Raw genomic sequence first — 26,991 nt, forward strand, 5'->3', positions numbered from 1 at the left:
AATTTCAAACATCTTATTCACGAAACATGACCATGAACTTGCGGTCGAGTTGTTTTTAAATTCTATAAAAAGCAAACAAAGTTCGAAAATCATGAAATTTGTCAAGATGTCATGATATCATATGTGGAGGCTGTGATAAAAAAATGAGAAGGTTTCGCGTAAGTTGTCACGTACGATGCCTGCAAACTGAAGAATCTCCGAAGAAGTTTCGTGATTTCGTGAAGAGGGCGACGAGTTGGTAAGCATCATACGTGACAAACTTGCGCGAAACCTCCTCAATTTTTTATCACAACCTCCACATATGATATCTTGACATCTTCACAAGTTTCATGATTTTCGGATTTCGTTTGCTTTTTATAGAATTTAAAAACAACTCGATCGTAAGTTTGTGGTCATGTTTCGTGAACAAGATGTTCGAAATTGGTGGTCTGTTCCTAGATACGGCCTCACATTATACTAAATAACATGAATATCATTTTTCCATTCATTTTTTTCATTATTCGAATGACTAGCGGTTATAATTTGAATTATCCAAGAAAATTCAATTAAATGAAATAAATTGAAGAAATATAGAAAAAGTCCGAGAAATGTGCCATATTGGAACATGGAGTAACAGGTATTGTATGAGGACTGCAGAAAAAGTTTGGAGGTCAAAAGTGATAAAAAATATGGTTTGCCGAGTGCCAAAAAATGACACTCGACAAAGGAGCCTCTTTACCAAGTGTCAGGACGGCTGGCACTCGGTAAAGATTTTTTAAATTTTTTTAAAAAACCTCTCTTTACCGAGTGCCAGACCGGTTGATACTCGGCAAAGAATTTTAAAAAATTAAAAAAAATACTTTGCCGAGTGCCAGATCGGGGGCACTCGGCAAAGATTTTTTTTAAAAAAACCCTCTTTGCCGAGTGCCAGGCCAGGTGGCACTCGGCAAAGAAGTAAAAAAAAATTAAAAAAAAACTATGTCGAGTGCCAGATCGGGGGCACTCGGCAAAGGGGGGATTTAACCCCGCCGGCTCGGCCGGCCCACACACACCGCACACACGCACACACGCCCGCGCCAGAGCCGCCACCGCCCGTGCCAGCGCCGCCCCCCGCGCCGCGCCGCCGGAGGAGGAGGAGAAAGAGAGGAGGAGGAGAGGAGGAAGAAGGAGGAAGAGAAGGAGGCCACCGAAGCAACGATGCCTTCGCATCCGGCCATCTCGGTCGCCATTCTGTAGTGGTGAGCCCCTATGCCGTCTCCGCCTGATGGATGTGGATGCATGAATAGATTAAGATGTCCTGGTTAGGGTGCCTTCGTGGACACTGGTTATGGTGCATAGTTGCAAATCTAAGGTTTAGCATGGATGGATTGTGGATGCATGGATTGATGTTTATCATAAATTAATATAGCTTATGGAATATATTAGTAATGGGATACAAATCCTGAATTTGTAATCCCTGATCCTTGCTTATCCTAATTACGTTGCTAGGTGTTCCTTACATAATCTTGTGTATGTTGGCCATCGTGCCATTCATATATATGTGCATGTCGGCCATCGTGCCGTTGGTTTTCTTGCAGGTTTTGGAAACCTCACCGTGCAGAGGAGGTGCTGCCGAAATTTTGTATTGATAGTTTTATGTTTCTTTTTTTGCAGAGAAGAGCCCGTCGGAGTAGAGCCGGAGTACCTCGGCGACCCCGATCGCCTTCCTTGCCGTTGCGGGTCTGCCTGCACCATGTCGCCTCGCCACTGCACCGACCCACCATGGCCCCACTAGCCTGACTCCACCGCCACCCTAGGTATAACCCCTCTTTCCGTATCATGGTCGTAGATCACATAACCCAGTTGGGCGTCTCCCGTTCGAAAGAGATACGATTGGAAATATGGAGATATTTCCATATCTAAAACTGTATCTATTTCGAATTGTCCATATTTTTTGGACAGCCCACGGATGCGTAGGTGGGGTTAGTTTCCATGGTCTGCTCCAATCCGAGACAGAGTTTCGGCATCATCTCCCTTTTGTTCTTTAGATACACACTCTCCCTAGCAGGACGTGTATTTGGAGAACAGCGGGGAGGTGCTGCCGAAATTTTATCTCGAATAGGAGTAGAGTATGGAAACTAACCTCATCTATGGATCCTCGCATGGGATTAGGACCTATCCTCACCTATTAGATAGTAGGAACATCGTGTAGATGTAATTGATGTTTATATTACTCGTCGCTATATATGTTAGAGGATGGAGGACTGTGAGTGGATGTACACGGTCTGCGCAAGTCAGGATCAGGTCACCAATGAATGGATCGACAAGACCGATGCTTTCTTGGAATGGGCATTTGGCGTGGCTGCTAAAGGAGCGAGTAAAATTTGCTGTCCCTACAACAAATGTGCAAACAGGAAAAGACAAACGAAGAAGGTCATGGGGGAACATCTTTGGAAGAATGGATTTACGGCAGACTATACCCGGTGGGTCTACCATGGTGAAGCCGATCGTATGAGAGAGGAGGTGGTGAGACCATGTGTTGAGCATGAAGATGCTGATGTCGGGGTAGCAGACATGTTAAATGACTATCACGAGGCACAGTTCGCTGAAGGACGTACGAGGAGCCAGAGGCAACGGCAAAGGTGTTCTATGACATGTTTGTCGCGGCACAGAAACCCCTTTACAGCCAGACAAAGGTTTCTCAACTGGATGCCATTGGACGCATAATGGCGTTAAAGTCCTAGTATAGCCTGAGTCGAGACGCCTTTGATGGTATGTTGATAGTTATTGGTAGCCTGCTTCTGGAGGGTCACCTTCTACCAAAGAGCATGCATGAGTCACAGAAACTCCTTCGTGCACTTAAGATGCCATATGAGCGGATACATGCTTGCCCGAAGGGGTGCATCCTATTTAGGAAAGAATACGTGGAAGCAAAGTACTGTCCAAAGTGTAAATCCTCTAGGTTCCTGGAGGTAGATTCTGGTGATGGCCAGAAGAGGCGGCTTGATATTCCCATGATAATCCTACGGCACCTTTCGTTCATATCGAGGATCCAACGGCTATACATGACCGAGGAATCCATGAAACAGATGATATGGCACAAAAATGGCAAACGATACAATCCTGACAGGATGGTACATGCATCCGATGGTGAAGCATGGACCCACTTTGATGGCATTCATCATGAGAAAGCTAAAGAGGCTCGTAATGTATGTGTTGCGCTGGCAACAGATGGGTTCAATCCTTATGGAATGATGGCTGCCCCATACACATGTTGGCCCGTGTTCGTTATCCCCCTCAATCTCCCCCCGGCGTATGCTTTCAACGACAGAACGTATTCTTATCGTTGATAATTCCTGGACACCCGAGGAATAATATGGGTGTGTTCATGGAGCCTATGATTGATGAATTGGTCCATGCTTGAGAGGAAGGGGTATGGATATACGACTGAGCTACAAAGAAAAACTTCAAAATGCATGTTTGGTACCACTACTCCCTGCATGACTTTCTAGCATATGGGATATTCTGCGCCTGGTGTGTTCACGGGAAGTTTTCATGCCCAGTATGCAAGGAAGGTCTGAGGTTCATTTGGTTGCAGAAGGGTGGCAAGTATTCATCGTTCGACAAACATCGACAATTCCTCTCTCTTGACTATGCATTCAAACAAGACATCAAGAACTTTACGAAAGGTGTCGTAGTGACACACCCTGCACCACCGATAATGACTGGTGCCACGGTTCGTGAACAGATAGATGATCTCGTGGTCAATCCAGAAGGTGGTTTTGTGGGATATGGAGAGCAACATATGTGGACTCATAAGTTGGTCTTGACTCGGCTCCCTTATTTTGATGACCTTCTCCTTCCACACAACATTGATGTAATGCACACTGAAAAGAATGTCGCTGAGGCACTTTGGGCAACAATCATGGACATTCCTGACAAGTCAAAGGACAACGTTAAGGCTAGAGTGGATCTGGCAATGTTATGTGATATACCAAACCAACATATGAAGCCTCCTAGTCATGGCAAGACATGGAGAAGGCCTAAGGCTGATTTTGTCTTGAGCAAGCCCCAAAGGAGGGAAGTACTAGAATGGATCCAGACGTTAATGTTCCCTGATGGGTATGCAACTAATCTGAGGAGGGGAGTGAACTTATCTACTATGCGAGTCTTAGGGATGAAGAGTCATGACTACCACATATGGATTGAGCGGCTTCTTCCGGCAATGGTTCGAGGTTATGTCCCTGAGCATGTCTGGCTAGTGCTGGCAGAGTTGAGCTATTTCTTTTGCCAGCTTTGTGCCAAGGAGTTATATCGGATCGTGATTGCTGACTTAGAAAGAATGGCACCTGTGTTGCTCTATAAGTTGGAGAAGATCTTTCCACCCAACTTCTTCAATCCGATGCAGCACTTGATTTTGCACCTCCCATATGAGGCATGAATGGGGGAGGGCGTGCAGGGCCGTTGGTGCTATCCAATCGAGAGATGCCTAAAGGTTCTTCGAAAAAAATGTAGAAATAAATGCAAAATCGAGGCTTCTATTGCAGAGGCATACATTCTGTAGGAGGTGGAGAACTTCACAACAACATACTATGGTGACAACCTCCCTAGCGTGCATAATCCAACCCCTCGTTACAATGCTGACGAAAATGAATCGAATCTCAGCCTTTTCCGAGGGCAACTCGGAAGCGCAAGTGCATCGACCCCCAAGACCTTGAATCATGAATAGTGGCGCCATATTATTCTATACGTGTTCACCAACCTTGATGAAGTGGCACCATACATGCAGTAAGTTCTCAACGAACTTGTTAAATACGCCGTCACTATTTTGCATCCAACCCCTTGTTTCTCGTTGGTACAGGGAATTTCTTCATGAATTCTGGCGTCAATTAAGGGATCCTACCGTGCAGTAGCTAGATACCCTTCTTAGACAGAGTGCGGGAAATGGAATGCCCGATTTCATTTCTTGGTTCAAACGGAAGGTACCGTCTAATTTAGCTCGTACTTAGTTTGACATTCTAAGTTACTCGTACGTGTGAATAATATAATGATGTATCCTGCTTGAGCTTGCAGGGCCAGAGGGATGCGTCTATGCATGACGAGTTGAGACAGGTTGCCGATGGCTTTGCCTATAGGGTCAGGTCATTTTCCGGTTATGACGTGAATGGATATCGCTTTTGCACAACAAGCTACGAGCAGAGTCGGCCCAATCGAAGAACCACAAGTTCCAGAGTTTTTACGCCCGACATTGATGAGGTCGAGTATTATGGAAGAATTGAAGAATTATACGAACTCAAGTTTCATGGTTCCAAACCTTTTAATCCCAGCATTGATGAGGTCTTTGCCGATAAACTGTTTACTGAGCGCCCTTTGCCTCAGGCACTCGGCAAAGAAGTCGCCTCCGGTAGTGATAATACAACTATTTTAATAATCTAGGGGTTAAATGTACCCACAGCAGACATTAAGCCAATTCACAAACATCGAAAAGTATGCTCACACAGAGTTGACGTACATTGAAGCTATAACATCCTTGAGGCTGAATGAGAGGGTGAATGCGTCTTCATGCTTGTACATGAAATCCATTGTTCTTGCAATGTTGACCGCTGTCTCTAAAAGTACCATGGGACGTTTTTGCTGAAGGTAGTCTTCGACGATGTCCATCCATGTTTCTTCGATTATAATTCTAAGCTTTTCATTGGCTTCCTCTACTGTCACCCCATATTCCTTCATGCAAGTTTGCACCATGGATGCGACATGATCCAAAGTTTGTTCACGCTTCAAGGGGTGGCGAAAAGTGCAAATAGTTAGAATATAAACATTTCCACTGCTTACAAAAACATTTAAAAGTGAGCTAATAACATTTATAAGTAGTTTATTTATATGTGGAGAGATTTGGTAAACCTCGTGTGACACGATGTATTTGCCAACTTGCCCCACGATACAAGCACCTCTGATGATTTTGGGGAAGGTGAGAGCCCAATCAACATCCTCCCTAGTAGTCACCTCTCCAAGCGAAATGAGCGCAAGGTTTGTTATCTGCGTACAAACACTACTACGGGTGGAAATTTGGAGGTGTTCTTCGACACTAGTTGGTATGTAGTGTTTATCACGCCATTCAACCTCAGCATGGTAGAATTTGGCAGTTTCAATCACCTAAATAGATAAATGTCATGAGTTAAAATTAACTGAAAAAACTCATCGTGTTTCCTGCCTCAATGTGATCTTTTGGAGTTCATTACCAGTCTTTTGATCAAATCAACAAGCTTGTTTTTCATAAGTTTTAACTCCTTCTCAATCTTATTTGTAGTGTTTAATATGTTGATGAAGAGTGCTTTCAAGTATGCTGGAAGCTGTTCTGTGGTTTGTTCATCCCACCTGGCATTAGTTTTTCGAGCAAAGGTAAATTTAGGTGATGCATGAATTTTGTTCATCCTGTTACTTGTGATCCAACATAATAATTCAAGAACATATAGCTAGGAAAACCTTTGCATGGCCGTGGTGAAGGTAGTGCTCTCCATTGTGGTGCTATAGTTGTCATAAAGGTCATCGAGCAAGGATGCAAATACGGTGAACTTTGTCATCGTTATCCTTGAATATGAATAATAGGGCTCGTAAACCACCCCGAGCATCCAAAAATGTAGCTCCACCATTCTGTCCCGCGCAAAGCTCAGATCTGTTTGTGATTGGAAATCCTTCCACCACCTATACATGAGTATTACTAGTGTTGTATCACAATGCGCACTATAATCGGTTCATTATGTAAGCAATTTAGTTAAGTAATTTATATGCCAATGTTTGTTTCCTTACACTGTTATTATTATATTGGTCAATTGCGTAAGTAACTCGCCTAAGTAAATTATTGCTACCAACATATACTAATGCATGGGGTTTCCTTACACTGTAAGTTCTTTCAACTCATCATAGTAGATAGCTTGCAAGATGTTGTAGTCTAGTTTTGCAAGCTCTAGTATAGTCGCATCCCGTGTAGCCTTCTTCTCATATACTGAGATGTAGCGCCTTGCCTCGACTCTGCTGACCCACCTGAACCACGAGGTGTCTCCAAAGTGCACTGGACCAGGCTCCAAATTTTCCAGCAGTAGAGATTGGAGGTGGCTCTTGTTGAAAGTGATGATGTTGTCAAGTATCTCCTTGTCGATACGGGGCCCACGGAATACCCCACAGGGAAGGGAGAAGATCTAGTCTAACTAGGATTCTTTCCATGTAATCTTAGTAGTAGTATTATTCTGTAATCCTACTAAGAACTCTCATTGTAAACCGACTAGGACTCTGGCCTCCTGACTATATAAAGGAGGGCGGAGTTCTAGGAGGGAACATAACGCAACACAACACTTGACAATCAATCCAACGTAAAGGCTAACGCCGACTGGACGTAGGGCTATTACTCAACCACGGTCGAGGGCCCAAACCAGGATAAATTGTCTGACTCTTGTGTTTACCGTCGAATTCTACATACGCTAAAGCCCGAACAAACAGCCCCGAGTACCCCCGTGGCAGGCTATCGGTGGTGAAACATCGACAGTTGGCGCGCCAGGTAGGGGCTTTTGGCGAATCTGCATCCGAGAGCTCGACGGACCTCGACAACATGATCTTCTCGACGGGATCAACTTCATCTTCGGTTCATGGATCTATGAGGTAGGCGACGATGGCAAGCTCCAAAGCCGTCTCCTCAAAGATTCGGATCACCATGAAGACCTTTCTATTTCGGTGACTACGACAGATCAACTCACCGGAAGATTCGCGCAGCTCGTGATGTCCGATCCAACTCAGATTTCGCGGCTTTGTGCATCCGACTCAAACTCAGGCTCCGCATCCAAGATGGAGTCTTACCCGAGTTCTTTCGAGAAACCGAGTTCTTTGCCGGCAGGGTTCCAAAATGCGGCTTCGGTCTATCAAGAATTCAACTCGAAATACACTCAGACTCCTTTTAAGAAGTCGAGTCCTTTTTCGTTCGGACTCCACAACATGGCAAGATCTTATCAGACATGGCCTGAAGGATCCCTCGATCCGGTGCTTAGAATGCCACTGAAAGGAGCTCAGGAAGGTCTCGTATTAACTATAATGTCTCAAGACTGCATCGTCCACTGGCCAGGTTCTGTTCCTAAGGATAGCAGTACCCGACGACACGATGACAACAACAATTCTACCCTACCAAGAAGGAGACTCGATCTGCAACCTTGAAGCCTCTACTAAAATTATCAACGACTCCGACAATATGGAAACCAACGCCGATAACAGAACAATTCATGCACAAGAAGTATTCATGGTTTGCCGTCCTCGATCACCATTGGTCCCCCCAGAAGCACCCGACATCAAGTTATCAGATGAATCTGAGTCCAACATATCACCCTTCATCTAGGGGCACGATGGTGAGACCAAAAATCAGAAGCAAGCCAGAGAAAGGAGAAACAAATTGAAATAAGGATGCCAACGCCGTGCTAGGCAGCGCAAGGAAGCTTGGGTCAAATATGAGTCAGATTTGGCCGAGTACAATAGAAGAAAATTAGAACAAGAAGTCAAAGAAAGACGCACGGCGAATACACCCTACAATAGGATCCGAGAAGCACTAGAAGAACTCGGAGCAACATCTCTTCCCAGTGAAAAACAGGAACAACTCCGGGACCTTCTCCGGTCAATAGCTCTAAGGGTACACGATGGAGAGACCTGCTCAAGACTACCTGCTAGGTCAATGTCTCATAGACAGGAAGATCAAAATCAAAGGAAGTCTGCTTTCGAGAGACTCGGACCAAGTGGAAGTCACAACAGAGAAAGTAGAAGGGACCATAGTCAAAACTACCGAGTCGAACAACCAAGAAAGACCAGAAGCAAAGTACCTATTTAGACAGCCCCACAGAACTACTCTCACCAAAACAACAGTTGGCTAGAAGGAGGTGCCAAATCAGAATACACAGAAGCCAGAACGCACGATAGATTCCCCTATTTTGCAAACAAACTTGCTTCAATACGACTACCTCACAAGTTTAAGCCATCCAACCACTCTAAATATGATGGCAAGATCGAACCAAGGCAGTGGCTCAGGATTTACTCACAGTCGATTGAACTAGCCGGAGGAGACGATGATACCAAGACCTTATTTTTTCCCATGGCCCTATAAACCATGCCCCTCCAATGGTTCGACAAATTAAATCCAGGGTCAATCAGAAATTGGGAGGACTTGCAAAGAGTTTTCTGTGGAAATTTCACGGGTATCATTACGCACCCCATCACCCACGCAGAATTAAAAGGACTCAAGCAGAAAGGAGGCAAAACTCTCAGAAATTACTATCGACGATTTGGCGAACTACGTGCTCAAGTACATGACATCACCGAACGAGAAGTAATCGAAGCTTTCTCTCACGGAATTATGGCCAGGTGGCAATTTCAGGACTTCTGCAAAGAAAACCCGAGAAACAATGAAGAATTCAGATGCACAGTAGAAAAGATGATTACTACAGAGGAAAAGACACGAGAAAGGTTCCTGGATAGAAACAACCAAGACAACCCGGACAAGCGAAATCATCGAAACATCAGACATCAGGAAAGAAAACGTGGACCAGACAATACCGTAGCGGTGGCTGATAAATCAAGGAAGTTTTCCAAACCCAGAAGGTATGATGACATTGAAAACATGCATTACATCTTGCATCCTAAAGGAAATCACACCATCGGAAATTGCTACACCTTCAATGATCGATACACAAGAAAAGATAATAAGGTAAACACTAAAGAAGACAATCAGAAAAAAGATGAAGACAACCACGATGACAAGGGATTCCAAAAATCCAGGGGGACAGTAGCAGTGATCTTCGCTGGGGCCACAGATTCCAGAAGCAAACATCAAGAAAAGCTAGCTCTATGAACCATCATGGCAACAGAGCCGGCTACTCCAAGATATCTCAATTGGTCACAGTATCCAATCCAGTTTTCAAGAGAAGACCAATGGACTAGAGTAGGAAATGCAGGCCATTACCCACTAGTTCTAGATCCAACTATTGCCGGTATGACTATCACAAAAATACTAATCGATGGGGGAGCCGGACTCAACATCATTTTTTCAGAAACACTAAGGAAGATGGGACTACAACTCGCTGGGATGATCACACCAATGAGCACCCCTTTTTATGGGATAGTACCCGGTAAGGTAGCCATGCCACTTGAACAAATCACTCTACCGGTTACTTTTGGAAGTCCCTCAAACTACCGAATAGAGTTCATCAAGTTTGAAGTTGCAGACTTCGATTCATCATATCACGCAATCCTCGGGCGCCCAGCACTAGCAAAGTTCATGGTGATACCGCATTACCCGTACCTATTGCTTAAGATGCCAGGGCCTAATGGTGTCCTTTCCCTTCGAAGTGATTTGAAGCGCGCTTTTGACTGCGATGTTCAAGCAATTCAAATTGCAGCCAAAGCACAAACCGCCAATGGTAGAAAAGAAATAGCCACTATTGCCGTAGAAATGAGCCTAGAAGAACTAGAGATATCGGCTAAAAAGCCTAGCATCCTAGCACCACCAAAAGAAGCCGACATCAAGCAAATCAACCTGGGCACTGGAGATCCCTCCAAGACGACAACCATCAGCGCCCACCTCTCGGCAAAATAGGAACTCGCGCTCACCAACTTTCTTCGAGACAACAAAGATATCTTCGCTTGGAAGCCTACCGACATGCCAGGTGTCCCAAGAGAATTGGCTAAGCACATAATTGATATCAATGAAGGCTCTAAGCCTATGAAGCAACGGCTACGACGATTCTCACCCGACAAGAAAGCAACAATTAAAAAAGAAATCACAAAGCTAATGGCAGCCAGATTCATCAGAGAAATCCTTCATCCAGATTGGCTAGCAAACCCAGTTCTAGTACAAATGAAGAATACGGACGAGTGGCGCATGTGCGTCGACTACACAGATCTCAACAAACACTGCCCGAAAGATCCATTCGGGCTACCACGCATTGATCAGATAGTTGATTCAATAGCAGGATCTGCCCTATTATCCTTTCTTGATTGTTATTTAGGATATCACCAAATCGCATTACAGGAACAAGACCAGAGCAAGACATCTTTCATCACTTCGTTTGGTGCCTATTGCTACAAGACCATGTCGTTTGGACTCAAGAATGCTGGTGCCACATACCAAAGAGCTATCCAAACGTGCCTTGGTGATCAGATCGACGAAAACATAGAGGCATACGTGGATGACATAGTAGTAAAAATAAAGAACCCGGACACACTAATTGAAGACTTAAAGCAAACCTTCGAAAACCTGAAAAGGTGGAGGTGGAAATTGAACCCAAACAAGTGTGTATTCGGAGTTCCTTCAGGACAACTACTCGGATTCTTGGTCAGTCATCGTGGAATCGAAGCCAGCGCCAAGCAAATTCGAGACATAACAGAAATGGGCCCTCCTCGAAGTGTCAAAGATGTGTAGAAACTAACAGGCTGCATGGTGGCCCTCAATCTTTTCATATCAAGACTCGGCGAAAAGGGTTACCTTTCTTTAAACTACTAAAGAAGATAGACAAGTTTGAGTGGATAGAAGAAGCCAACAAAGCTTTCAAAAGACTTAAGGCATACCTCACCTCCTCACCCGTTCTCACACCTCCAAAGAAAAACGAAGACATGATGCTGTACATTGCGGCAACTTCTACTGTGATCAACACAGCAATAGTCGTAGAAAGAGAAGAAGGGCGCATATATAAAGTACAATGCCCCGTATACTACATCAGCGAAGTACTATCAGAATCAAAAATCCGGTACCCGCATGTGCAAAAACTACTCTATGCCCTCCTAATCACTTCACGCAAGCTTAGCCACTATTTTGAAAGCCACAAGATTACCGTGGTGACAGATTTCCCACTCAGAGACATCCTACACAATAGAGATGCAACAGGGCGCATATCTTAGTGGGCAGTTGAACTTGGTGCTCTCAATATCGATTTCACCCCATGGAAGGCAATTAAATCTCAAGCCCTTGCCGATTTTGTTGTCGAGTGGATAGAAATTCAACAACCTATGTCAAATACCATCCTTGACCATTGGAAGATGTACTTTGATGGATCACTCAAGCTAGGCGGAGCCGGTGCAGGCGTTCTCTTGATCTCTCCAGATGGAAAGCAACTCAAGTATGTCCTTCAGATATTATGGCAAGCTACAAACAATAAAGCAGAATATGAAGCCCTCATCCACGGGCTCCGAGTGGCAATTACCCTTGGAATCAAGCGATTACTAGTATATGGCGATTCGGCGGTAGTCGTCAACCAAGTCAACAAAGATTGGGACTACACCGAAGAAAACATGGGCGCTTACTGTGCTGAAATATGAAAACTCAAAAAACATTTTCAAGGATTGGAAATTCTACATGTCCTACGCGATTCTAATATTGCGGCAGACGTCCTCGCCAAGCTCGGATCGGATAGGGCAAAGGTACCACCCGGCGTATTCATAGAGGAGTTATCAGCTCCCTCTATCAAACAACCTGGTGAGATAACCCCTGAACTCCCAGCTAAGGGCACCTAGATTTTGGTAATCACCACCTCATGGACCCAGGTTTTTATTGATTACATCAAAGAGAATAAGTTGCCAGCAGATAAAGCGGAGGCTACCCGAGTTGTTCACAGAAGCAAGAACTACGTCCTAGTAGGGGACAAGCTATACAGAAGAGCCGCATCATCAGGAGTACTCCTAAAATGTGTCTCGTTTGAAAAAGGCAAAGAGATCTTAGACGAAATACACTCAGGCTGCTGTGGAAATCATGCCGCTTCAAGAACACTAGTCAGCAAAGCATTCCGCACCGGATTCTACTGGCCAACCGCTTTGAAAGACATAGAAGAACTCGTCAGAAAATGCAAAGGTTGTCAAATGTTCGCAAGACAAGCTCATGTACCAGCTCACAATCTCATCTACATCCCACCCGCTTGGCCTTTCTCCTACTAGGGGCTGGATCAACTAGGACCTCTCAAGAAAGCAAAGGGCGGTTTTGAGTACATCTTTGTAGCAATTGACAAGTTCACCAAGTGGATTGAATACAAACCACTCGCAAAATATAGCGCAGCCAAAGTAGTCGAGTTCATCCAAGACATCATGCACCGTTTCGGCATGCCTAATCGAATCATCACAGATTTGGGTTCTCCCTTTATAGCTACACAATTCCAAAGTTGGGCACATGATTATGGCTTCAGCATAGATTACGCATCAGTCGCACATCCAGAAGCCAATGGATAGGTAGAAAGGGCTAATGGACTCATACTAGCCGGATTAAAACCAAGATTGTATGAAGAACTAGTGGACTATGGATCCAAATGGATTGAAGAATTACCAAAAGTAGTATGGGGGCTATGAACTCAAATAAGCAGAGCCACCGGATATTCACCTTTCTTCCTAGTTTATGGATCAGAAGCCGTACTACCTGCTGACTTGATCTGGACATCACCAAGGATAGAACAATATGACGAAGGAGAAGCAGAACACACCCGAAGATTAGAACTCGATAGTACAGAAGAAGTCAGAGTAAACGCTACCCTTCAATCAGCAAGATACCTCCAAGGTTTAAGACGCCACTACAATAAGAATACCCAACCTCGATCACTCCAAATCGGAGACCTAGTACTAAGAAGGATACAAAAAAATGACAGACGCCATAAACTACTCAGTCCATGGGAAGGTCCTTTTATTGTCACAAAAGTCACCGGACCAGGCACGTACAAGTTGATAACTAAAGATGGAAAAGAAGTCAACAATACATGGCACATCAGCCAGCTAAGAAGATTCTACGCATGAAAACAACACAAGGAAGAACATATATACAAACCACAAGAGATCAACGTTCATGATCAATAAAGATGGTGTTCCTCGACAACATATGTCTTATTACAGCTTTCCTCTAGTTGTTTTCACTAAGCATGTAAACGTTCATGATCAATAAAGATGGTGTTCCTCGACAACTTATGTCTTATTATGACTTTTCCCGAGTTGTTTTCACTAAACACACCGGCCGAGAGCAAAAGAGCTAAAAAGATGCTTGAGCCAGCCAATGAGGGTAGCTAATAAGCTAACACCCGAACCAAAAAGCAAAATGGCTGAAATTATGCCTGAGTATACCGGCTAAGAGCAAAAGAGCTAAAAAGATGCTTGAGCCAGCCGATGAGGGTAGCTAATAAGTAACACCCGATCCAAAAAGCAAAATGGCTGAAATTATGCCTGAGCATACCGGCTGAGAGCAAAAGAGCTGAAAAGATGCTTGAGCCCGCCGATGAGGGTAGCTAATAAGCTAACACCCGAACCAAAAAGCAAAATGGATAAAATTATGCCTGAGCATACCGGCTGAGAGCAAAAGAGCTGAAAAGATGCTTGAGCCAGCCGATGAGGGTAGCTAATAAGCTAACACCTGAACCAAAAAGCAAAATGGCTGAAACTATGCCTGAGCATACCGGTCGAGAGCAAAAAAAAAAGCTGAAAAGATGCTTGAGCCCGCCGATGAGGGTAGCTAATAAGCTAACACCTGAACTGATCCTAAGATGTTTTTACAACTAGGGAAAGAGCCAAATGCTGGCCACATCTCGAGTTAAGCAAAAAGCTAAAAAGAAGAAGCTGAAGATGCTTGAGATCGCTGGTCCTAAGTCTTTTCAGTACTAACAAGAACAAAAAGGTTGTAAAGACAAAGATCTTCTTACCCCGAGTTGTTTACACGACCGCCAGACAAGAACTCAACAAATCAAGAAAGTTTGTCAAGACAACGATCTACAAATACCGAGTTGTTCACACAGCGCAGATGAAAGCATGACAAGCACTTGACAAAATCAAAGACATCCAGGCAAAGAAGACATCAACAAAAAATAAAGGATCTTCATTCAAAAAGAAGTATAATATCCTATTACAGAGGCTAGAGTACAAAGGTCAAATACATCAAGCATCGTCATTAGGAGAAGAAATATCAATATTAAGATTATCTACAATCCTCCTGGCCAAATCTTCGACCTCAGGCTCCACCTTTTCAACGGCATCCAGATATTCTTGACTCTCGGCTTCCTCTGCAATCTTAGACAAAGGCATCTCCGGAGCAAGAACCCGGACCTAGGCAAGAACATTTCTGGTACATAGTTGGGCGCACCTCTTCACGAACTCCTAGAAATGGGTCAGAACTTGGGGAATAAACTGAGCCCAAGATCGACCATCATCTGCTGGAGTTCGGAGAAGATCGGCTACTGACCGAAATGATTTCCACAAAGCATTCTAGTTCTCAGTAGCCATCGCCAACTTGCCAGTCAAGACTTCAACAGTTTTTTGGACCTGCACAAGATCCCTGTCAGCTCCATGCCTAATCAACTTGGCAAGCGTGAGTTCTTTTTCAGCACAAGTAATTACCTCCTCAGCCCTATTGTGACTATTGTGAACAAGTGTCTTCATTTCCTCAATACCCTCCGAAAGCTTCTACTTTTCAACTCGGAGAGCTAGACCAGGCACCAAAAACAAGTCAGCAGAAAGGGAAATTTGAATACAAGAGGAAACAAAAAGAACCCACAATACCATTGCACTCATTCTTCATGGCCTCCACATTCTTCAAGGCCTCCTGGACAACAGCATCCCTCTGCTTTTCTACCTCAACCACTCGGGCACGGAGAGCCTATTCCTCCCCTTGGTGCATTTGACGCTCGGTCTCCATCTCATCCCGACAGAGGTCAAGCTCTATTTTTAGGGCACTAACCTCAGAAGACAACTTTTTCTCGGTTTTAGATGAGAAAAAGAAGCCGGTATGATCTCGAGAAAAAGACTGAGCAAAAGAGAGAGAAAAACAAGACATAAGAACAGAAGAAAGACGAACATCCAAAGAAAGAACTTCAGAAAAACTTACCTGGAGTTTTTCCCCAAAAGAAGTAGCAAAGGTTCCCCAGGCAGCGGTCAGCTCTGACAACCGATGAGTGGCATTGAATTGTTGCACCACATCGTCATCAAAACACTGAACGCCACTAGAAAGAGGAGCAGAGGGAGAAGCCGGCCGAGGCAAAGAAGGCAAAACTAGGGCTGTATCCTGGGAAGCCCCGGCTAACTCCTCAGGCGGATCCACCGCCATGGCCACGGTCACCCCTAGAGTCAGCAATTCCATAGCAGCATGACCACTAGGGAACCCTGTCTCGCTCACAGCCACCTCACTGACCGCACATTCCGAGTCCCGAGACTTAGAACGCAGGGGCGCACTGAAGGACTGACAAGAGGTTGACTGAAGGTTAAGGGAAGGCGAGGGCCTACAAGATGATAAGGAAACTCGACGATAAGAATATGAATCAGAGAAGAGGAAAACAGAAGCAAAGAAACATAACCAGGATTCACTCACTTAGCTATTTTCTTCTTCATAAAACCCCCAAGACCAACAGAAGACCTTAGAGGAGGAACTATAGCAGCAAAAATATCACCACCACCCTGCGACAGGAGTGGCGTGATCGGTACCGAAGCCCCTGAAGAACTCGAGGTCGACGACCGCTTACTACAAGAGAACAAGGTCAAAGTCAGAACAAAAAGAGGTGTTCAACAGCAGAAAAACAAGAAAACAACTCACCAACGCATAACAAGGGCCGCATCATCATCCTCATTTCCTCACTCTCAAACATGGCAACCACAACGCCATCTAAAAAAGAAGAAAAGTACTTGGTTAAAGGCAAAAACAAACAACAAAAAGACAAAACATATTAATATGCTCACCTAGGAGCATGCTACCTATAACTTGAGTACCTGACGAGTACTAGATCGGCGAGACTTCTTGGTACCAGACAAACCAGAAGAAGAACAATCCGCTCGCCCCCTTTTTCTGATACTACGAGGAACTGGACGAGGAACATACTCTACGTATGTGTCAAGAACTGTAGAAGAAACACCAAGAAACATCATGGTGGTTTGAAACTTACTGGTTAAAGATGTCTCAGCAAGATTCTCCCTAGTCTCCACAATGGCAGGGCAATCATCAAGGGGAATCGGATCAACGAAGTTGCGCCCCAATTCCTATAAAAGAGTAAAACAACCAGAAGAGAAAGATTAAGCAAAAAGTGGAGACAGCAAAGGAAATACAAAAAGTACCCACATAAGGAAAAACAACTCACAACAGGAGGCGGGTTGTTAGCACAATACTCAGGGACAGTATGCGGGACGACGCTTACTCCTTTCAACATCTTCTGAAGGCGCTCGAGCACCTCCTCACTAGTCAACTCAAGGGCAGGGACCATACGAGAAGGGTCCTCTACCCTAGAGTATTCAAAACTGTAATTCTCTCGCTCCTTCAGAGGTTGAACACGGCGGTGAAGAAAACTGGAAATGATCCCGAAGCCGGTCAAGCCTTGCTGTTTTAGAGCACATTTCCTCTCAAGAAATGGCTTGATCGCCTGGAGCTCATCCACTGCCAGAGGATTCTTTTCCTATCGGTCATTAACCATGGGACCAGAACCAGAATGAACAGCAAGAGGAGGAATCATATTGGCGGCATAAAACCAGTCGGCACGCCAATCCCTCATAGAATCAACCAAGTCATAATAAAAGAATTTACTCTTATGACCCTGGCGAAACTGAATCCCGCAGCCACCAAGAACATGGGTGTCATCGCTGCGGGGTTGGGGTTTCAGATGGAAGAAGTAACGAAAGAGAGAAAGAGAAGGAGGAATTCCAAGAAAAGTTTCACAAAGATGAACAAAAACAGAAAGATGAAGGACATCATTGGGAGTAAGATGGTTCAAGCTAATCACAAAATAATAGAGAAATCGATGAAGAAAAGCAGAGGCAGGAAGGCAGAGTCCAGCACGGATAAAGGAGACAAAAAGAATAATCTCACCAGGGCCTAGAGTTAGGACCCGATGCTGGCCTGGAGCTCTCCATTCAGTAATCTCCATGTCCTATATCAGGCAATCACTGACAAGCTCGCGCAACTGATCCTCAGTTGTAGTCATAGCCGGCCAGATCTTCTGAGCAGCCCTCATGGCCATGAATTCTTGATTTTCAATAACAGAAAGCGACGCCTCCTCATCTACAAAGGTTGCCTGGGACTTGCTCGCTGATTTCTTCCTACCCATATACTAGCGAAAGCAATAAAAACTAAGAAAAGATGAGGCTCAGACGGCGGCGCTCAGACGACGGCGATAATGGCGACGGCGGAGTCTTGAAGACTAGGGTTTCAGGGCAAAAGCAGGGCAGCAAAGAAAAAGAAGAAAGAAGGCCTTTAAATAGATTTTTACAGCAATACAAACGCGGCCCACTAGGCCCGTTTAAACACGGAATGAGAACGCAACGGTCCATTTCCCAACACAACTGACACAACTGAAATGACAGACGACACACTTCTACACAAGGGTACAGTTCAACGGGCAGATTTCAGACTTATCCATCCAAGCACCACGGCAGAGTTATCATATTGCTACAAAAAGAATTCATCAACCATGAAGCAATGAAGGGTTACCTCACAAGGAACACAAGAACTCGGTTCTTATAGAAAGAACTCAGGAATCTCATAAACAACCAGGACATCAACAGAAAAAAGAATGACAACTCAGAAGACAAGATTCTTTCCATTATAAATGGCTTCAAAAAATACAAGATTACACATCTTACAAGACCCAACGAACTCGGTACTGCGACGATCAAGGTAGCAAAAAGGAACCCGGACACAACTAGGCTCTGGAACGACTACGTGTTCCAAATTGCTACTCGATAGAACAAACCATACTCGGCTACACTGTTTTCTTCAAAGGACGAACACAGTACATCCGAGGCGGAAGTCAGCAGCACGGCGGGACAACATGGACCAGGGAAGGCCAGCAGGCATCTGTCTACCCAAGTCCGATGTGACACCGGATCAAGCGTTGATCTGCACCGGACAGTCATAGGGCAGGCAAGGGGGATCTACCCAGAACTGCTAGATGAAGGAACGTATCCCACATCACAAGACTTCATCCAACTACCGCCACGTACCTCCTGGAACAATGCCGCTGCGAGATTAGTCTACCTCTAATCTCTATCACAAGACTCCGTCCAGCTACGACAAGATATACAAGAACTACAAGATACGCCCGGGGGCTGCTCTACTTCAGAAACTATCATATTCATGACTATGGAGATTTCAGACCACGCAACAAAATGCTCGATGAATCAAAACAGCACACCAGGAGGGTATTTATAGACCAAAGAAGCGGTGCACATGGACTGGGAGCACCAACGGAACAAACCTAACAAAGGACACAGTGAAAAGACATAATTCAATGAAAGAGGACTCAGGTGTGAAGGAACAGTACTCAAGGACGAGCATATTCGAAAGGATATACCAACACTGTACAACTCGTGAACAAACAATATTTATACTCAACCACCACCATACAACTACATCTAACAACAGCAGACTACCAGAGAATATGCCAAGACCCTGCATCCAAGTTCTTTCGGAATAAAAGAACCCGGATAAATGCTCGGGGGCTGTAACAGGAGAGGTTTTCAGTTCTTTGAACAACTCAGATTCAAGACCCTCCAACTCTTTGTTCCAAATAGCAAGAGGCTCGGGGGCTACACTCAGTGAGTGCACTTTTTTAAAAAAAAAGCGCACATCACTCAGAAGACTTCTTCAAGACAGCAGTTTTCAAACAACATAAGATTCAAGACCCTCCAACTTTTTGTTCCAAATAGCAAGAGGCTCGGGGGCTACACTCAGTGAGTGCACTTTTTTCTTCAAAAAAGCGCACATCACCAAGAAGACTTCTTCAAGACAAACCACTTCAAGGACTCACGACAAAAAGAACCTGGACCGAGCTATATCCGAGTTCTTTTTGATAAATAACCCGGGTATATGTTCGGGAGCCCTTCAACGAAGAATCAGAACAATTTCAAGACAAGACCCTCCAGCTCCTTGTTCCAAATAGCAAGAGGCTCGGGGGCTACACCCAGACGGATGTACTTTTTCTTCAAAAAAGCACATACCGCTCGAAGATCCCAAGAAATGCTACACGGTTTCACTCAGGAAAGCACTCGGACGACGCTTGTTCCTGCTCGGCAAGACCTGAAGAAACAAGATGAGGCTTCCAGAGCTCAACCATGAAGTGCTCGGGGGCTTGTTGATATGGGACCCACGGGATACCCCATAGGGAAGAGAGAAGATCTAGTCTAACTAGGATTCTTTCCATGTAATCTTAGTAGTAGTATTATTCTGTAATCCTACTAGGAACTCTCATTGTAAACCGACTAGGACTCTAGCCTCCTGACTATATAAAGGAGGGTGGAGTGCCTGGAGGGAACATAATGCAACACAACACTTGACAATCAATCCAACGCAAAGGCTAACGCCGACTGGACGTAGGGCTATTACTCGATCATGGTCGAGGGCCCGAACCAGGATAAATCTACTGTCTCTTGCGTTTACCATCGAGTTCTGCATATGCTGAAGCCCGAACAAACTGCCCTGGGTACCCCCGTGGCAGGCTATCGGTGGTGAAACATCGACACTCCTCCCCATGAGTTCTCAGATGCGTAGCGTCGTACAACATCAGCAAGCAGCTGGTAGCATCACTTGAAATGTTCCCTTGCTCATCCCTAAATTTCTCAAACACATCTGCACATGTAATCGAACATTCATTCATGCATATGTTAACACAGCTCAAAATTTCACACTACACATAATACTAGTTTACCCAATACACATTTAGCATCACCATATATCGATGAAAGGAAACATATACTATTTGTAGTTGACGATCTTATATATGTACCTGAAGAGACTCCGTACCCATGCTTCCTGAGCAAATAGAACCTCAGTGAGGTGATGTAGAGATTGCTAGAGCCTCCATCTTTGTCGTTGTAGTCATAGCAAAGCAAATCATTGATCTCCTTCTTGTAGTGATAGTCCACCCCAAGTCGTTGAAGCCTATCGACAAGCTCCATCTGATAAGATTTGTAGTACCTCTAGGTGCAGATCAGTGGGTAGAACTTGACTTAGACAATACCTTGTTAAGTACCTCATCGAGAGGCAGTCATGGCCATGGCACCACGGACTTGGTAGCAACGACGTGGAGGCGTGGTCCAGTGGCGGCGGTGAAGGCGATGGCGCTTCCCATCGCTCATAGCACACCCTCTTGATCGGTCTAGGGTTAGGACATCGGTGGGGCGCTGGCGGCTGCGGTGAACCTCATCCCTTGCGCCCGGCCCCCACTTTTCTCTTTATAGCGCTGCGCGACAGGGGCCCATAAGCCAGGAGAATGGCTCGGCGCCCCCGATCAGGGCATGGATCAAGGGCCCAATTGGCCGTTGGGCGAACTGGTGGAGATCAATCTAACACCATCTTCTCAACCAGGCTGGAGGAGGCAAGGGTTTCTAATATAACCTGCCTCACTTCTTCCTTGTTGATCTGTGCCTTCTCCTTCATTGAGAAGAGCTGCAATGGATAAATTGATAAAGGAAAATATCCAGCCACAAGCAAGCACCATTTGATTCACATATGGGCAACAAAACCTCATTAAATCAACATATTTTTGTTTGAAAAATTAGTTTGGAGTCAATATATATATATATATATATATATATATATATATATATATATATATATATATATATATATATATATATATATATATGCATGGTTTGTTGCATACCATGCTTTGAAAATTCAAGCTCTACTCAAAGTATATGTGAAGAAACAAAGTAAAAATTAAGTTTGCCATGGAAACCACTATTTGTGTTACTGTGGCTCTTTAAAATACATTAACATCACCTAATATACGTACACTGACGGCATCATTAGCTAGGCAACATATAGCTTGCATCCACAATGAGAATGGTTCCAGAAAGCCCAAAATCTATCCATGTGTCTGCAACGACAGGAAGGGAACAATAATGGCCGCCGCCTTGCATGTACCTTACCTGTGATGGAGTGCATGGGATGTGGTGGAGGAAGAAGTCGCCCCATGGGCTGGGGGTGTATGGTCGGGGCTTCCGCTGCTGCACCTGCGAGATCAGAGCGACGGGGCTGCTGGTGGCCATATCGATCTATCTTAATGCCTGATGGGTCGCTGGCGAGGATGGCTATAACCTCGAGAGGATGGCTGCTGGGGTTGCCTAGGTAGATCGGAGGAGATGGCCAAGATTGCCTGGCTTTATATAGACCCCCGAACTGGAGGAAATGAATAAATCAATATTCCACTACCACTAGTTAAAAACACCATTTTTGAGATAATATATGTGACAGAACCGTCCGATCTATACAATATCAAGTATGGCTTCTCCCGCTTAGCACGTTGGCATGCACATATATACTTTCAGTTATATAAATCTGATAGTCCATCGAGTGTCACGAAGGACCTCGATAAATCCACGTCACAACCAAGATGATTAAGCAAATACATATCACATACCCGGAGTTTGCAGCGAAAATAATATTACAATTGAGTTCACAAATATTTAGTATAATACTGAGTTCAAATTTGATTAGTAAAAATAACATAGCTTTGAAATACTTACAGTAACATAAGTTGAAATACATGGCCAGCTTAAATAACATCCTCCAACAGATGAGGAATAAATATGGAGCCGCCGAGCCCACCGGCACTTAGTCACCACCTTCAGCAGGCCAAGAAAGAACTTCACCTGCAACTGGGTGGGATAAACCCTAAGTAATAGAATGTACTCAGCAAGACTTACCCGACATTAGAGAAATACAAAGACTCAAGATTTCATAAGTTTTTAGGAAGTCTAAGATCACCCTGTTGGATGCCTATAACTCCAGTTATAATTAAAACAAGTGACTGTTATGCTCGCTCTTGTTTGAATTTTTGTTAGTATTAGTTCATGCCCCAATAAAATTAACTTATACCTGAGACCTTGTGAAACTGTGCCATGATGTGCAACTTGAACTAATGATGATCAACCTAGGGAACTAAAGGGTCAATTTTGTTGCGCATACCTACCTGTAGTCAGATATCAACAAACACAAGTTGCTTGAGATAAAAAAAAACAAACACAAGTTGCTCCTTGATGGTCCAGGACTACAATTTCTCTTGTCCACTTGTGGCAAATACAGGTGATGAAGACATATTTTCCATGTGTTCCTGAAAGCTCTAGTTTAGTTTTGGTGAATTGATGAAACCCTAAGTGCTAACCTATTTTATCAAAGTAATTATGAGACAGGTAGCACTACTCCAAGTGATTAAGCATGTGAAGATCATGACATGATGATGATGATGGCATGGTGATGATCAAATGCTTGGACTTGGAAAAGGAGAAAGAAAAATAAAAGGCTCAAGGCAAATGCGAAATTGATAGGAGCTTTTTGGTTTAGTGATCGAGACACTTAGAGAGTGTAATCATATTTAAAATCGATAGTCGTACTATTAAGAGGGGTGGAACTCGTATCGAAATGCGGTTGTCAAAGTGCCACTAGATGCTCTAACTCATTGCATATGCATTTAGAATCTAGTGGACTGCTAACACCCTTGATTTTTTTGTGTGAAAATATGCTTACACACATACACAAAGGTGATACACATTGTGTTTAGCACTTGGGAGCAAGGGTTCGAAACTTCACCGGTGGAGTGTCCACCCGTAGAGTGCGGACAGTCCGACGGTGCCACCGGTGCCCTGTACAAAAAAGACAGGGTTTTACTGAGTGCACCGGACCCTGGTCATGCAGTGACCGGATGCTGGGGTCCTGCGTCCGGTCAGTGGCGCGCAGTGAAGGCCTCCCTCGGTCTCTTGACCGGACGCTAGCGACTGGACTCTGGCTGAACACTGTTCAGCATCCGATCCTGCTAATGTATTGGCGCACAGAGAAGTCGGTGAGTGGCCGGACGTTGGGTGAGTCCGGTCGGGCATGACCGGACGCGTCCAGTCGCGAATGGAACCTTACTGGAAATGACTGGACATTGGGGTCCTACGTCCGGTCACTTTAAGCAACGCGTCCGGTCACAACTTAAATGTACTGATGACCGTTGAGATCGGGCAATCAATGTTTGAAGTAGGGGACACGTAGCGTGCATCGCGTGACCGGACGCTGGGGTCCTACGGTCGGTCGATCTGACCGGCGAGTCCGGTCGCCCCGACTTTTCAGTGAACAGAGAGCCAACGACTCTATTCGTGGGGGCTCTCTATTTAGGCCCCATGGCCGGCTCAAGCTCACTCTCTTGGCTATTTGCATTGACATAGCAACCTTGTGCGCTTAGTCAAAGCTCTCCTACTCATCTCCATCATTGATTCATCATCTTTGTGAGATTGGGAGAGAATCCAAGTGCATTGCTTGAGTGATTGCATCTAGAGGCACTTGGTGTTCGTGTTTTGCTGCAGGATTCGCTTGTTGCTCTTGGTGGTTGCCACCACCTAGATGGTTTGGTGTAATGGAGGAGGATTGGCACGAGTTGGTGATTGTTCGTGGCCATCTCCGGTGATTGTGAGAGGACTTGTGCCTTCCCCGACGGAGTGCCGAAAGGTAATCCTAATGAATTGCTCGTATCATTGAGTTACCTCACTTGTGGGTAGGTTTTTGCGGTGTCCAATTATGTGGACAAGGTTCGTGCAACACCTCTTAGCCGCTGAACCACAAGTGTTGGTCGACACAATGGGGACGTAGCATGTTGACATGTACGTGAACCTTAGGAGAAAATTGGTTGTCTCTTGCCCTTTGGTATTCTTCCGGTGATTAAGTTAGTATCCATCTTGTGATTGGTTCACTCCTCTACGCGGCGGTATAATTACCTTACTTACTCATTTATATACCTGTAAATTAGTTGTAGTAAGCTCTTTAGTGTAGCTAGAATTAAGAGCTTGCTTTGTAGCTTAAGTTCATTTAGTGGAGCTCTTTAGTGTAACAAGTGTGAGAGCTCTTAGTGAGTAGTGACTTAGTAAATTGTGTGTCTAGTGATCATAGTAACTAGAATTGTTGGATATGTGGCTTGCAACCCTTGTAGAGTTAGAGCAAGTTTACTTTTCGCTATTTGTCATACTAGTTAAATTGCTCTAGTTGGTTTGTAGATTTTTAAATAGGCTATTCACCGTCCCTCTAGCTATATCAGGACATTTCAGTTCCACATGATAACGACATATATATTTATGTATATGTATATATGTCCTCTGAATTTTAGACGTTGTTCACGCATGCATCATCGCAATCATCCGTAGTCTGATTATTAGATGCCTTGGTTTCATTTTTCAGTTTCACTGTATCAACATAACTGTGATGTTGGGCAGGTGGTGCAGCACCCGCACACCTAAAATATAATATCAATGCTATCACATGTATGTATACTTGGCCATAAGGCACTAGGCCCGATGGCCTGCCCACGGCCCGACCTAAGCATGGCACGGCCCGGTGTCCGTCGGGCCTAGGCCGGGCTGACCCGACCCTAGGGCTGTGCCTGGGCTACACCCTCGGCATGGCGTGCAGGCCCGGCCTGGCCCAATAAGTTATAGGCCAGCGAAGGCCCATGCAAGCCACCCTTATCTCTCATATATAACCGTAAACCTTACATTCTTTCCCAACTTCGGTCGCCACACGTACTCCTCCACTCCGCTTAGGGCTGGACGAAAAACTCGTAGCTCGCTCGACTCGGCTCATTAGTGGCTTGGCTCGGCTCGACTCGTTTGAATTTTTTAGCAAGCCAAGCCAACAATTTAGAGCAAGCTCTCGAGCCGCTCGTGAGCCAAAACAAGCCAAGATAAGTAACAAGCTAACAACTTTAATCTGTTAAGAATTCCTCAATTAGAAGATTGATGGGCTTATACCATATATGCCTTGATGGGCTCCTACCATATATGCCATCATGGCTACCATATATGCCCTGAAGGCATCTATATATATAAAGGGATTGGATGTATACATGAAAGGACTCTGAAGAGATGGCTCCCCTCATATACTTGTATCTCCTGTGTGTTCTTGTGTTTTGTTCTTGGGATTGGACAAGGGAGACGGGATCTATATACGACTTTGATCTACGCGCCTCTTTCTTGGGATCACGAATGGGAAAACGGATCTGAAGATCCGTACATAGGCTGATTCTCATCATAATCAGCCCATATATCACTTTGCCTATCGCCTAACACATGGATTATAGCATACTTATATTTTCCATTGTAGAATTCACATGTATTTTGTTTTATTTCATTTAAAATATGCATGTGATGTCTTTGCTACTGACTTGTGGTTATAATCTGTATGTAATATGTTTTTGTGCTTTGGTTCACGAGCCAAACGAGCTAGCTCGAGCTCGCTAACGAGCTGAGCCAAGCTAGACTTCTGGCTCGTTTGTATAATGAACCATAACGAGCCAAGCCATAATGAGTCGAGCTATAACGAGCCGAGCCATAATGAGTCGAGCTGGCTCGATATCCAGCCCTAGCTCCGCTGCTCTTATTCGCGGTCACCCTTATACCCATCGTGAGGATGTGCACGCCCTTCTCCATCATGACATCGCCTCTCCGCCTCCCATCCAGACGCCGCCTCTCCGCCTTCCATCCCAGCTCTGTCTCTCTCTATCTCACTCACTCTCACCTGCGCTCGACAGCCAGCGCCTAGCGGCGGCGCAGCAGCTCCTAGGGCACGACGACGGTTCAGCAGTGGCTCCCGCCCGTGGCGGCGCAGCAGCTGCCCCCGCGGCGACGGCGGCGTAGCAGCTCGTGCCTGGGCCGGCTCTGGCACATTGGGCCAGTCAGGCCGTCGGACCGGCACGACACGGCATGAGGCCTTTAGGGCCATGCTTGGGCCGTTGGTGCCGTCCGTGGGCTGGAACGACACGGCCTGCTGCACCTGACAGGCCATGCCGGACCGTGACCACTGGGCCATGCCGAGCGAGATGTGTCAGGCTTCAAACGGAGAGGATATGTCCCTAAAAAGTGAGAGTGGTCTACTCAAATAACAAGATAATACTTGTAATTAACCCGAGACACTGGAAATAGGAGATGTCCAAATATCGCAATAATGTAATTAACCAGGTCACTCTGATTACATGGAAGAGCACAGAAGTGCTACCAAATAATTTGAGGGGAGATAAGAGCATCGCGAAGGTGTAAAGAAAGGAGCAT

The 26,991-nt window shown here is 45.0% G+C and overlaps 1 protein-coding gene across 1 annotated transcript; it reads right to left on the minus strand.

Annotated features, from left to right (window-relative positions):
- Positions 1-5,451: 5,451 nt before the first annotated feature.
- Positions 5,452-21,966, minus strand: LOC136472323 ((E)-beta-caryophyllene synthase-like). The gene is made up of 10 exons (XM_066470046.1): positions 21,847-21,966; positions 21,266-21,361; positions 20,700-20,871; positions 20,437-20,542; position 20,183; positions 6,856-7,103; positions 6,442-6,660; positions 6,198-6,333; positions 5,860-6,111; positions 5,452-5,733 (listed from the first exon to the last, which is right to left on the minus strand). The coding sequence occupies exons 1-10, from the start codon at positions 21,964-21,966 to the stop codon at positions 5,452-5,454; spliced, it is 1,632 nt and encodes a 543-aa protein (XP_066326143.1).
- Between the last annotated feature and the right edge of the window lie 5,025 nt (positions 21,967-26,991).

Source organism: Miscanthus floridulus, chromosome 8 (genome assembly GCF_019320115.1).
Source record: "Miscanthus floridulus cultivar M001 chromosome 8, ASM1932011v1, whole genome shotgun sequence".
NCBI lineage: Eukaryota > Viridiplantae > Streptophyta > Magnoliopsida > Poales > Poaceae > Miscanthus > Miscanthus floridulus.